This window comes from Zonotrichia leucophrys, chromosome 1A, assembly GCF_028769735.1.
Source record: "Zonotrichia leucophrys gambelii isolate GWCS_2022_RI chromosome 1A, RI_Zleu_2.0, whole genome shotgun sequence".
NCBI lineage: Eukaryota > Metazoa > Chordata > Aves > Passeriformes > Passerellidae > Zonotrichia > Zonotrichia leucophrys.
The window spans coordinates 1944107-1958469 of NC_088170.1; the positions used below are offsets into that span (position 1 = coordinate 1944107).

General features: G+C 37.6%; 1 protein-coding gene across 3 annotated transcripts in view; it reads right to left on the reverse strand.

Moving 5' to 3' along the window:
* Positions 1-6909: 6909 nt before the first annotated feature.
* The window catches only part of AEBP2 (AE binding protein 2), a 40920-nt gene continuing 33466 nt past the window's right edge, over positions 6910-14363 (reverse strand). Inside the window, exons 6-9 of one of the 3 annotated variants that reach the window (XM_064734838.1) lie at positions 12979-13046; positions 10657-10770; positions 10333-10399; positions 6910-9030 (exon numbers count right to left, since the gene is read on the reverse strand). In XM_064734838.1, coding sequence (XP_064590908.1) covers positions 10345-10399; positions 10657-10770; positions 12979-13046 — 237 coding nt within the window. In that variant the 3' untranslated portion in view covers positions 6910-9030; positions 10333-10344. The remainder of the gene's footprint in view (positions 9031-10332; positions 10400-10656; positions 10771-12978; positions 13047-14363) is intronic. The other 2 variants (XM_064734857.1, XM_064734847.1) reach the window with 2 other exon arrangements.

The following is a 14363-nucleotide window of genomic DNA, read 5'->3' on the forward strand; positions in this document are numbered from 1 at the left end:
CAGAACACCTCAGTCCAGTTTTCAACTGTGACTCATTCACCCCTATCCCATGATTTCTAGATTCATAATCATCTCTTGCCTTTCACATGATGGCAGAACAAGCAAATAAATTTTTACTTCTCCTTTGGCAGTGTTTTTCACCCATTCTGGGTAACTACTGAGTTGAACAACACTGAATTTTGTTCAATAAATTCTTGCATAGCTGAGAAGTTTGCCAACCCTCCCCCACCAAGCCCCCAACAAACACACATCCACTCCCCATCAAATCAAGAGCTGCACCTGCAGGCAGAGAAAAGAGGCTGTGCAAAACACCTTCCTCTTATCACCTTTCCCTTGCAAGTCCTTGCCATAGCAACAGTGAGATTTAAGTCTACACTGAGAGGTTGCCTGTGTTTCACACTTACCTGCCATTGATCTCATGTATTTTTAACCTTCACTGTTGTCCAGAAACTGGAGGGTATCACCCTACTGCACACAGTGTACTGAGCCCCACCTGAAAGTGCAAAAGCCCAAGACTAACCAAGACTAACTTGGCAATGACATTACTGGAATCCCTGGAAAGCCACAGAGGGTGGTGAGAGCCTGGCAACCTTCCAGGCAACTGCTCAATGACACAGTGAGAGCACCAGCCAGAGGGTTTGGGATGAGAGCAGGCTCAGGGTCTGCAGTTCCTGGGTTAGATGAGGGGCACAGCTTATCCACTGCTCTGTCCTTCCTCCTGCAGCCATGCCAGACAATTTTTCAGGTGGCAGCTTGAATTTCAGGCTTTAAGCACAAGCAAGAGAGATACTGCACGTCACAGAAATATGGAATAGGTAGGGCTGGAAAAGATCTCTAAGATCCAAGTGTCAACACAGAGATGCCTTGTTCACCACTAAACCATGCCCTCAGTAATATATCTATGTTTTTTGAACACTTCCAGGGATGGTGAGTCACCACTTCCCTGGGCATGCCAGCAGCTCTGTGTTCACTGCATCATCCTGCACCCCTCATGCAGCAATGCAAACCAACTCCCTTCCTTACTGGGAACAGAACCACATCCCAGCAGCTCTCACTCACTGAAGGATAAAGGTTATGTAGGTCATTGCTACAAAACAGCACATGCCAATAGAGACCTATCAAGAAATACAGCAGAAAGCAAACCAAGTAACACCACTTTGTGTAAAAACAGGCTTTTTCAGAGTTCTACAAATACTACTAGACAATTCTAAAGGCAACTGCAGCTGTGAGTTTTGGAAGTTTGCTTTAATCCTGACTTGTACATGGTTACCCATCTTACAGACAAAAAATTCATTTTCCTGTGAAGGGATTACTCAGATACAGAAGAAACCATGGTTCTGATTCCAGCAGCATTTTTCACAAAGTGGACAGTAATCTGAAAAGCTTTGCAATTTACAGGAACATTAAAGTTGTTTGGTTTGAGCATGTTTGTTTTTAGCTCATGCTGAAATTGCCCAATGTTTCATTTAGGGAGGGAAAAAAGCCCAACCACCAATAATCTGATTACCTAAACAACTGCATTTGATATGCAACCTACTTGAACAAAAAATACAGAATGCCTGCCATGCCCCTTTAAGGAAAATAATCAGGCAGTGAAATGTGCAATCTTGGGCATCACTGGCAAAGAAAAGGTAATCAGAGAAGGAAGTGCCCAAGCACCATAATTACCTAGACACATTTTACAAAATGTGATAATGTTCAATCTTTTCAGTACTTGGGTAATAACAGAACTCCTTTCAAGAATTTTCAGTCTTGGGAGTCAATTTTATGAAAAGAGAAGGCTGTTTCTCTTCTCCTCTGCAATATCTGAGAGACAAGACCAACCTGAAAAGCAGTGAGGAGAGCTGTAGCTGATTAACACAACTGCATCCTGTACCAAAAAACCAAACTGCACACAAGGAGGCTGGTTTAGAAAACAAAAACACCTAGCAGTCTTAGCACCAAGGGATACAACAATTTCTGCACAGTTCAGTGTGGTATGCTGCTGCCACCTTTTGGTTACAGACCACTGTGAAATTAGATTTGATCCTAAAACATACACACAGTGGAAATGTACTGTGACATGTGGGATCTGAGCACCTGGGAGAACAGTGGGGTGGGACAGGAACATCATTTGTACTGTCTGTACACTGCACAGTGTGTGGCTGCATGTCTTGGTATTTACTTGATATTTACTGTCTTCCAGCTTAAAATATCTTTGAATCCTCTACTGCTGAAATCAGCTCCCACTGGAATCCATGTAATAGTTACTAAATTATGAAATACCTTTTAAGATGAAAATTATCAAACATCTTATCTAAGAAGAAAAGAAAACGGAGGTCCAAGGAGATAATTACATCAGTAACTACTGCGAGCAGTTTGTACAGCTTGTAGTAATTAGCCAGATGAAGCATCAGCCAAGGTAAGCTTTTGTTTGCACCTTTCCTCCAGAGCAATTCACTTCTGAACAAAAAGAAATGCAGCTTATTTCAAGACAGAGGCCACATTTTATCCACAAACCAGTGCTCTGAAACTTTTACAACATACACACAACATTTATCTGCATCTGCCCATTTCAAAAGCTATTTCTAACTAGCCAATGAGAAGTAAACCACACAAAGAACTACCACCAGCATGGATTTGAGCTGTAGAGCCCATGTGACACCTCCAGCAGCAAATCCATACAGCTCTGTCCATGAGGAAAGTCTGTCCCACTATGAGCTCCGACCATAACACAAATCTTCAGTCTCCACATCAGTGGCAAATCTCAACAACTGCAGAGGGAACAGCCACAACAAAACCACCAGATGAGCACAGGATTATTAGAAAACCTTCAGATCTATCTTCAGGCCACAGAACCCCATCAAATGTTACTTGACTGAGGCAGCACAGGTGTCTGGGCAGAGAGGACACAGAATTCATGTGTGGCTGCACAGCACAATGAGAAGGCAGCAACACCACATGATGGCTCTGAGGACAGAGGCAGAGGGAAATTTTTAATAAGTATTTACACATGAACTTGCTCACTGTCAGCAGAACGTCTCCTGACATCCTCTTCTGCTTTCCTACCTCCTCACTTGTTTAAAAAGAAAGAATCCAGCTGCAGGCAACTGCTAATTAAATACTTAGGCTTTCAGCTACAGTTGCTGTATGCACACATCTGCTCTGCAATAAACAGTTTTAAGTGTAATTGACTTATTTTCCATGCTCTAAGAGAGAATATTTATGGCAAGAAGAAAGAACAAGCAAGCAGGGTCCAAGCCCCTACCTCATTTTCACTAGGAAGTAAAAGCTGCAGAGTGTTTAAAATTAGAACTGTTTAAAATGCTTTTATTGCTTAGGGGAAGTCTTGAATCTCACATTCCAAGGCTTTGCTCCCAAAACAATACTTTAACTAATTTTTTTGCCTTGAAATTATGTAAATCCAGGCACATATTTCAGTGCCTAGACACATTTAAGTGGCTAACGTTGAGTATTTTGGCTTAAATGAATCACAAGCCACATCATGTTCCATTCCCCCTGATTTCACAATCTGGGTTTCAGACAGGAGATTTGAACAGAGGTAGACAAGTAAATATCCATAACAATGTCCTCCTAAAATCAACAAGGCATTGGTCAGACTCCATATGTCTGTGCAAATCCCACATGAGCTTAGACACAATGTTTCATGGATGAAACAAGCCAAAAAACACAACTGAGCAATGACAGTGAGAAAAGGGAGATCTCAGAGTCTGGATGGGGCATTCAATTTCTAGTGCTGTACCTTGTTATGGCTGGAATGGAGCTCATTTTCTTCCCAGTAGCTGGTAGAGTGCTGTTTTGGATTTAGGATGACAATTGTGCTGGTATCACACTGATTTTTTTACTTTTTGCTGAGCAGAGCTTACACTGAGTCAAGGACAGGTCAGCTTCTCCTGCTGCCCTGCCAGGGACTGGGCTGGGGGTGCCCATGACAGAACCAGGGCAGCTGACCCAGCTGACCACAGGGATATTCCTTCATCCTTTCACAAGGTCTCCCAGTTTATCTTTTCCTCCAAGTCTCACCCTTTGAGGCAGTCAGTAGCCCTTGACTAGTCAGAAGGGCTACTGACTGTCTCAAACCAGAAGCAGTTCTCCACAGTAAATCATTGTGAGAGCTCCCACCCTCCATTGAGGCTACAAACACAGGCAAAACACCAAGGATATTAAAATCTGACAATTCTTTTGAACAGCATCCAACAGACAGGACTCAAATCTCCTGTACACAAGCCAAGCCAAGGGGATGTTATCAGCAATTATCTCTCATTTGGGAAGAAATAAACAGATTTATCATATTACTAGTATTTGTTGCTTTACTACTGAGGAGGATTTACAAAAGTTCAAAGGGCCAGTTTTAAAATCAGGAAAAACAAATAATGTAGCATCAATCAGCATATTAATCTTCACAAACAACTGCAGGACTTGAATTTATCCACAACTGGCTGACAACCAACAGCTCACTTTTTGTATGTGATCAACACCCTTTTATTCTCTTTACTCTTAGAACTACATTTCCTTATTCCATTGTAAGTTACATTACCACATCAGACACATCCTGATTTTAACTCTTCTCTAGGTAAGAGTTAGAGATAAATTCGTTGATGTATGTGGGAGAGAAGGGGAAATGAGCCTTAAGTCTCTAGACTATAGTTCATTCCAGTCTAGAGCTTGTCATCTTATTGCAAAGCTCCCATACCTTGTCAGTGATTTCTCACAGGCAGCTCCTCACAGCACTGACTCCTTCTTCATCACAGCACAGCCAACAAACTCCAGCTCCCTCCTCACCCAGCTCCCCCACTCTTTTGTAGCACTTGTCTCCTTATTGGGCACAGCTGTGGCCTGTAAGGGCAGGGCTGTTCCTGATCTCTGGTGATTGGCACAGCTGCAACTCCTCAGGTGTGAGATTACCTTCTGCACTATTCTCTTACATTCTATCCCTCCACAAGAGCTGAGCACAGTAGCATGAATTCTCACCCTTCCAACAGCCACCACTCACAGCAGCATCTCCTCCTTCCCTTCTTTATCCAGGTCTGCACCCAGGATAACACTGACTCCTGGGCTGGTCACTCCATGAGGACAGCTCAGCACCAGGAGCCCTGGGAATAACAAATAACTCCCAGTCCTGCCATCACCCCTGAAAGGACAGCAAGCTGCTGTGTATCTGAACTGGTGCCTATTTTTAAGTAAGTTCAGAAATTACAAATTAAACAACTTTCAGCTTTTGTGTTGCTCCCAGCAGTAGTGCAGGTGGTGCTTATCTCCCCTGCCCCCAAAACACAATACAGAATTTTTAATAAAAGTTGACTCAACAAAGTTTACCAGAATATTCTTTGCTTGGAATAAATAAGCACCAATGGCTGAAAGAAGCCATACACTCAGCTGCCTGGTTTTTTTAAATGCCAGCTTTCCTATTATAGGATTTTTTTTCTGTTGTACTTGTCACACATTAATATGACAAGAGGAATACTTAGGATAGGTTCACTCACAAATTTAAAATGTCAAGGCAGGAAAGCATTAAGTGAGAGTAAACCATCCATTTCAGGCTGAAGTATTAAACAAGACCAGTCTTTTGCACTAATTAATTCATACACAGTACTGAAAAGCTGAAGGGCACAGAAATCAACCACTTGAATTTTGATTATTAAAAACAACGCATGTTTGAACACAATTCACCTGTTTGTTCCAAATGAAGCCAGTCCAGAATTAATGTGCAATTCAATTTGAAATTCAATTTTATATAATTACTTCATGGACTATAGAGGAAAAAATATAATGCAACCTATTGCAGATTTCAGCTAAAATGTGAAAGACCCACAGTAACCTGAGAAAATTATACTCAAAGTAAGTGTAAGAAAAATACCAATTTGTTTCTCTGCCTTTAATAAACAGATTATTAAGGTGCATTATTAGCAAACAGAGTAAGATCTAGCATCAAACAATCAGCTGTGTGCTATGCCCAAATGCCAGCTAGTTTTCCTAGACAAGAATTTCCATCCACTTAACAGGCAGAGCTGGTGTTCAAGCCCAAGACACAATCCCTCACTCAAAAATCCTGTTATTCCATTTTAGAAAACTGTACAATTCAATCCAACACATCCCAAAAGAATGGGAGTTTGAACATAGTTATTTGTGTGCACTGCACTTCTGAAAAGTGTGACTTTCAAGGAGCTGACATTTCTCCACAAAGAAAATAAACACTCAAGCTGGGAGGGAATGCAATCTGTAGATGTCTGGAAAATGTTCTTGAGAAAGACAGGGAGAAACCTTTAAATGTTACATCCCAAACATCTCAAAACAAAGCACATGGAATTACTTAAAAGGGGAGAGGCCAATTATTTCAGAACACTTTTCAAGAGTAAGAATAAGATTATTTTCAGAACAAAAACATGATCAGTGCCCTCCAGTACACAGTGGCAGTTCCACCTACCTGGTATTCCAACAAAAGTGAAATCTACCCAGGAGCACACAAAAAAATGCAGCAGGACTTTAGAGAACAGACTGGCATTTGAAACAAAACACCACCAAGTAATTCCAAAATTTGCAGAATGCAAATAACTTTCAAGCATAGTTTTAGCAATTCACTTCTATAACTACAAGGTAAGCACCAGCCAAATGTCCACTTACCTTTTGACTATTATGGAAAGTTTAATTAACTCCAGTGTATCCATTTCTTCACAGATGTTTGTTATTTAAACCGATTTTTCCTTCCAAAGCAGAAACTCTGCCATGAGAACACCAGGTAATAGTTTTCTCAAACCCAGGAGAAGTCACATTTTACATGAACACCACATTAAATCCATGAATTCCTCCTTCTGTAAAGGTGTGTGTTACAACTTACAGAGGAAAACAGCATCACTTTATATTTGTTTTTGAAAACTCCATTGAAATTGTACAATTGTGAAGCGTATGAGGTTTGTTTGCTTTGTTTTATTAGAAAAAATACTCAGGCAAGGTCTACAATCATCTGTCAATTATAAATGACTTACAAGAAACTCATGAAGCAATAAAATTAAAAAAATACAAATACAAACTATATCTGAAACACTTCTATTTGGCAATTTTATAACAAATTCAAAAAAAAGAAACAAAGATTACGGATTACTTTATAGGTACAGAAAAAGCAGTAGGTGAAGTGCTTAAGCAAAAAAAAAAAAAAAAAACCAAAACACTGCATTTCTTCCAAAAATAAAGTCACGTCACTACAGATTTTATGAATAATACCCTTATTAAACAACCATTCCAGAACATCTTATATTAGTGGTGCTTTTAATCTGCACTTCATATCCTTGATAAGATTATTTTTTTGTGTATATAAGTAACATTTTTAACCCACTGGAGCTAAGCAAGACTTATGTCAGTACCAATGCAGAATGCATTTGTATTACATTAGGATATGCTCACTTCTGCAACCAAAGGGTTACTTTAAGTCTTAATCTATTTAATAAAAATTTAGTGTAAAAACTGCTGGTTATTAGTTTCACTGTAGTAAATTCCTCCCCAATAAGGAGGACTAACTCTGCAGTTTGACTGCATATATCCATACAAATTTTACATATTAGTTCCTTCCGACAGTAAGGAAAAAACTAATTCTGTGTTCACTATTAGAAAGGAGTGCCATGAATTAATTATGGGTACTATTCATCCCTCTAAGATTTCTGGGAAGGATGTTCAATGTATTTTTGTTCTTACAACAGATACTAACAGTAGTATATAGTCCCTTAGGTATGTAAAAGAAGGTTTTTTACTGTTAAGGAAGGTGCTTTTTTTAAACAATTCTTCTGGCAGCACTAGTGAATTACAATATCCTTCAATATTATTTCTACCGTAATATATACATTTTAACTTTCATGCCTCTAGAAAAACATCTACAGTACATTTCATAATATAAAAATATATTACAAATCTGCTGAAATATTTACAAGCAATGTCCTATTATCTATATGCAACATTTTTGTCTCCATACAAAGACTAACAGGTTAGACGCATCTCTATTTGTCAGTTAAAAAAAATCCACGGCTCCTTGCTTATTAAGCAAGAAAATGATTTTACTTTCCTTTTCAAAGCCAACTTTGGTGCATAAAGGATTGAATTTCTAGATTAATTTTTTTTAAAAAATACCATTTTCTTTACATCTAGAAAACATTAGGCCAAATAAAGTATACTTTACAAGTGAATGGGGATCCTAGAGGGTCAAAAAAGCAAAAGAAATCACCAGTAACACTGACTGCTTACACTGAGGTTTCCCAAACCCGTCCATTGATACGGATCACACCAAAGCAGACCTGATGAACACACCACACTACTCCTGCAAAGGGGTCAGACAGACTGCAACACTCTGAACATCCTGCCACCTTACTATATGTATTCAGAGTTGACTGGAAAAGACAAGCATTCCATCAACATTTGATTCAACACCATAATCCAACATATTTTAGGGAGCTGCAAAAGGACACAAGATCACAAATGACGAATGATTACTATCCACCATACTCAAAGGGCAACAGGATCATCCCTTGGTAGCTGTTCTATTGTCTGGCATGTGTTAGGTTTAGTTAACACTGACAGGAAGCCCAATAGCTTGTTTAACAGTTCTCCTGGGAATCGGGAGGAAATGGTGATGGTTACTTTTTCTTTTCATCAAATATAGACTACTGTATTCACTAAAGAAAAAAGCAGCTTAAAGAAGCAAGCATGCAAAGCCTTTTAGTTGTTCCACTAAGTTGCCAGAAGAGTGTTTGCTCAGTCTCCCACTGTACCATTCCATGAAAATGTGGATATACAGTAATATATTAATATATTCCACGGAAGCATCAACTTCATTCACAGAATGTTTACACTAAGCATAAATATTTCTCTAAAAAAAAAAAAAAAAGGAAAAAAAAAAAAGAAACCAAAAGAAAAAAAAGAAAAAAAAAAAAAGATGGGATTTGACTAATGTGCAACTTTATTTCTAAATCCATTGTCAGTGACTAAGACTGCAGGTGTCCCCACTTGCTTGGTTTTTACCTCTTCAACCTCTTCTGGGGCATCGTTCTGTAAAAGAAGATGGTACAGCTTCACATTAAGACCCTGGGATGTGTACATTGGTCAGCTGAATGCACTATGAAATCATGACTACACAAAGTCTACTTTCATTTGATTAAAACCAAGAGCCATTTCAGATGATCTCACTAAAGTGTACATTTCAGATAATTATTTCAGACTTTCTATTAAAGCATGACATTAATAGCCGCCACTGAATTTCTTTAACTACCCTTTCCTCTTGAAAAGAGATTTTAGTTTTTAAAGTTTGGTTTTGAAGTTTTGTTTTTAAAATTTACATCATTAAGCTCCCTCAGCTGGTCCCAAAAGCTCATTTCAATCACAGACTGATCCATACTGCTAAAAATAGAGCACAACATTACATGTGGGGACCTTAATTTTATTTGGGAGAGATAGAAATGTCTGCTAATTTTTCTCCAAGGGCTTAATCCAGAGATCATTAAATTTTTATTTTAAAAGGCTATTTTTTTCTTTTTAAAGCAAACTAATCTATGAATCTCAGTAAAGGTAATCAATTTAAAATTATTAACACCTCCATCAGATTATAAAAGTCACTGTGTTAAGCAGTTTTAAAATACACAATCCAATCTCACCATAACATTTTTATGATTTTACCATTAATAGCAATGATTCATAGGCTAAGGTAAGTACTTAAAACACATTTACAAAGATAGCAAATACAGTAGGATTGGTTTTCATATCATAAAGCAAGTTTTCATTAATTTGATTAGTGAAATACAATGAGTATTAAAGGTGAACTGAAAGGCTTATTGCATTGAAAGACCTCAGATTAGTGTTTTATTTACTCCTTGAGACTCTTGGTCACTGGATGTTAAGGAAGAAACATCGGAACACTGAACTTCTGTTATGATAAACTTTCTTTCCAAAAGCTATTTTCATGGATTTTTAATATAATCACATATGGATCTATGGATGCTCAAAATTTCAGAATGAATTAAGCATTTCAGATTACCTTTAAAAACTGTACACACAGAACTGTGGGTACTGACAATCATGGGAGAGCAGTAATAAAGGGGTGGGGGGGGAGAATCAGGAAATTATTAGAAACCAGATGGATTAGAAGCCAATCTGAGGGCCTAAAAACAGAAATGTGAAAGTAGCTTAAAGACAAGTAACATGAATTGTTCCCTTTTGTCCCCCTATAAAGAATCTTGTAATAAAAAATAACAGTACTTGAACACAAGTACAAGTTTCAAGGTAATACTGCATGTATTACAGCTGAATATAATATGGAAAGATAAATTTGGACTTTAAAAAAATTGGTATACAAACCAGTATGTGATCTTAACAGAAGTGATCTTTCAGGATTCCACTGTATGTACTTCCTTTACTAGAATTTCTGTACACCAAGCACAAAAAAGTAAAATACACTTGGTAAATACACACATTCCCCGTTTCTCAGTCACTAGAGTTTAGTTCAAGAAGTAATTCTGAAATAACTTAAGACCTCAGAACTTAACTCCTGGACGTGTACAGTACCAAGGCTCCCTGATCTGGTGTATAATATATTAGCAATCCTGATTTTCCAACGTCAAAAAGTTAAGTGAGGCTTAAGATTACATTCAAGTAAAGAAAGTTGCAAAATGAAGATGTTACCTGTAAATGTTTGGGTCCAGAAGCAAGGCAGTATCTTTTGGTAGTTTTGATAAATGAACTACTTTAGTTTTTAACTGATGTCGCTCACTTTCATTTACCCACACATCAGGCAGACTATGAATAAATAAATAAAATAAAAATATTCAAAAAATATCAACTGGTTTTCTTACCATAACATTATGTGGTAAACTAGTACATATGAAGCAAATATCCCATTTCCCTGGTTAAAAAGCATCTTCACCAGAGTGAGGATAGGCAGCCACTCTTTACACATTATACTTTGAAGTTTTTCAGGTTCTCAGTTTGAAAAGACACTGAAGAGAATTTAGATCATTCCAGAAATATATTCTGAGTGTACAATGATAATGGCACTACATTCTCCACTGTGACAATTTAATGTGAAAATGGGTAACAGAAAAAACAACCAGACCTTTGAAAGTAATTTATTTCACTGGTAGAAATTGTTTGATTCTGTTTAATGAAAGGACAGGATACACTGCAGGCACTGAGCTTTGAGTTACTCTCATTTCCTTGCTCCAAGCTCGAAGGTTTCAAAGACAAAATGCTCCAACTCTGCTGAAGTTAATTGTTTGATTATCCTCTTTGGGTTTTTGGTGAGGTTTTAAAAATTTTCTACATGTCCTAGAAGCCAGAGATTAACTTCAGGCTGGGGGAGGAGTTTGCAATTAAGGTGTCTTTGAAACAGGTTTTAAATTGAGAAGCCAAACAGTTAAAAATAAATGTAGTGGCTCTTTTTCTGCAAAGCCAAACTTCACAGACTTTTGCAAATTATTTCACTTTGCATGAAAGTTAGCTGCAACTCAAATTCAATTTTTAGGGTAAGCTATTCAAAACATGAAATAAAACCCAGAACCTCTAACGCAGCAGGAAAAGGAGCTTCTCCAATTAAACCTTTCAGATGAAGGAGGAAGAAAAAATTTAAAAACAACATAGCAGAGGGGGAGGGAGAACAACCCAGCAGGCAATCCATTTATTCACTAAGTGTCATGGATCTTGAAAGGTGGAAAAACATCCTAGAAGTTTTTTAAATAAAGCCAAAAATCAGTTTTTGAACAACCAATATTGGGAAGACATTTTCAGTAGCAACTGCATGCTCAAGACACAAACAGCAAAAAGAAAACTTTTCACATGTGGAGATTTGAAAGATGCAGAAAGACAACAAGTCAGTAAGCTGATTTACTGGCACCAAAAATAAATTCCTGCTCTTAACAAAAACCAAAACCAACAAAACAACCCTAACCCTCCCAGCCTACTAGAAGTTACTTCCCTCTTGTAGAAGAAACAACTTCAATGCTTGTATTTACGTTTCCTGACCAAAGCCCTAAACATATGGACATCCTGGAGAAGCTGTGCAGTTTCTCAGGAGTGTAGAAGTTAAATCACTACTGCCAGCTCCATGGGGAAGGCTGATGAGCAGCTCAGGGGAGTGGGAAGGAACCACCCTGAGTGCATTTCACTGTCTGAAGTGTGAGTGCCCTGACAGGGTAACAGACTGATGGTGTGTGCCAGGATACCTTGCCAGGATACCTGGCCATCTCCTCTGCCTACATGAATAATCAAGATGAACTGAATACTCAGTAATTTAAAACCACATCATTCAGTGCATGAAATACACACTCTAACCCATCTAACCCAACCAAGGTGCAACAACAGCAATATAAAATATATTCTTCCTCTGACCCAACCAACCAAATCTAAATTCCCTTGGAAATGTCTTAACATGTCTGAACAACCTCTCTCCAAGGCAGAGATTCTAATACTGGATTCACCTGCATGAGCAAAAAAATCATTTCACTCTGTATTAAAAAAAAAATATTACTCTTTTATTTTTCACATTCCCAGTGTTGCATGCCTCTTAATGTTTATCTTAAAATAAAATGAACTGTCTCTATCTGTAAATTAATATAATCTGTATTCATTGTAAAAAGAAAAATTTCAGAATGCTGTTAGATATAATACTACCATCAGCCCTAAAAGGCATCCAAAACCTGCCTATTTTACAAGGACATTTTAGCTACTGTCTCTCACGATGAATTGAAACTTGTGACAAAACGCATTAAAAATACAGATGGAAATTTAACTGAACTGGTATTAGAGCCCAAAGACTTGAAAGTGAAAGCAAAAATCAATAAACTCATTGTTTAATAATTTCTAAACATCTAAATTACTTTTTGAAAAGCATTTTTAAAATATTAACTCTTTAACGCAAATATTCACAGGCACAAAATAATTTAGTACCAGTTCATTGATCCCACTGTAAATTTTTCCCCACTTAAAATGTGCCACTAGCAATATACTCACATGTCCTCTGGTGTCCAATGAAGCAAGAGTTTTATTTTGCCAGAATCTTCTTTTCTTTTAGCTATTACCTATAATAAATACAAAATCATAATTAAAACGAAATTACAGACTTTTTTCTCAAAAATTGTTGTTCTTCATGTCCTACTAGACATTCATAGAAAGCAAACTTTTATGCTACTTGAAAGTTGTGTGTCTGCAATAAATATGCTCTGAAGACTTAAAACTGTTTTGCAAAGAACTTAACTCCATTTAGGTTTTTAAGTGAAAACCACAATTCAGCCAGTGAATGTCCACTTAATCCAGCTTTATTTGGAAATATTCTTACTACACTCTCTACAATTCCTGCACTGTCCCAGAAACAAAATGGAAATTCCAAGCAAACGCGCATCAGTGGCCTCAAATCAGACATGGAGTTCTGCTGACCTCTTCTGGAAAAAGAAAACAATTTCACACTGTAAATTGTGTGCATTGCAGGCATCTCTCTGGATCTTACAAGGTTTCAATATATTGAAACTATGTAACTAGTTAAAACACTAGTTAAAAATGTGGCCACTGAACTGAAATACCTGACAAAGCTAAAAGCAGAGAACAGTTCAGTGTTTAAATGTTTTAGAGAAATAAGTCAAGCCAATTCAAAAGTTGGGAGTGGCATGACAGGGTAACCCATAAGTTACATTTTTCAATCATTGTAATATCTGTTCCTTAGTTCAGCAGAAATAATTTGGAAAAGATCTTCAATAGAGGCTACAGGTATTCAGCCTTGCAGAACAAGGTGAAATAAGCTTCATGCACACAAAATCTTTTATTTATGGAAAGAGACTGGTAGTTCAAGAGTATGAATCCCATACCAAGATTAAGCTGTAGCTGAAGACATGTCAGCCAGCACTCCTTGTCTGGACTATTCTAGCAATTTAAAACCATCCCTCCCCATTTTTGTCCCATCTCTTACTTCTTTTCTTCAGTCAAGTCTCCACCTTTTACATGCCCTCATCTCCCAACATGCTTAAGAAAATCTGAGGTTATTCAACTTTTTTAACTTCTGATCCTTCTACCCCAATTCAGTATTTTATCCCTGCTTTGAACTTTTCTAAAATAATACTGATGTCTTTCCTATCCAAACACAAGTTCCCCACTTGGTTCTTGCCTCCTTCCAGCAATTCCTCCTTCCAGTATTTTGGTGGTAAGTTTATTAAAAGAAAAAAATGAGGATGGGAATAAATTTATTCAGGATTATATCTTTTAAACTGGAGGAACAAAGGGAATAAACACATATTTGAGATCAACATCTTTACATATTCAATTATACACCAAAAACATTTCTTGTGATAAATGACCACTGCCACTCATGACTATGGAAATGCCATCTGAACTGTGTTCTTATTTAG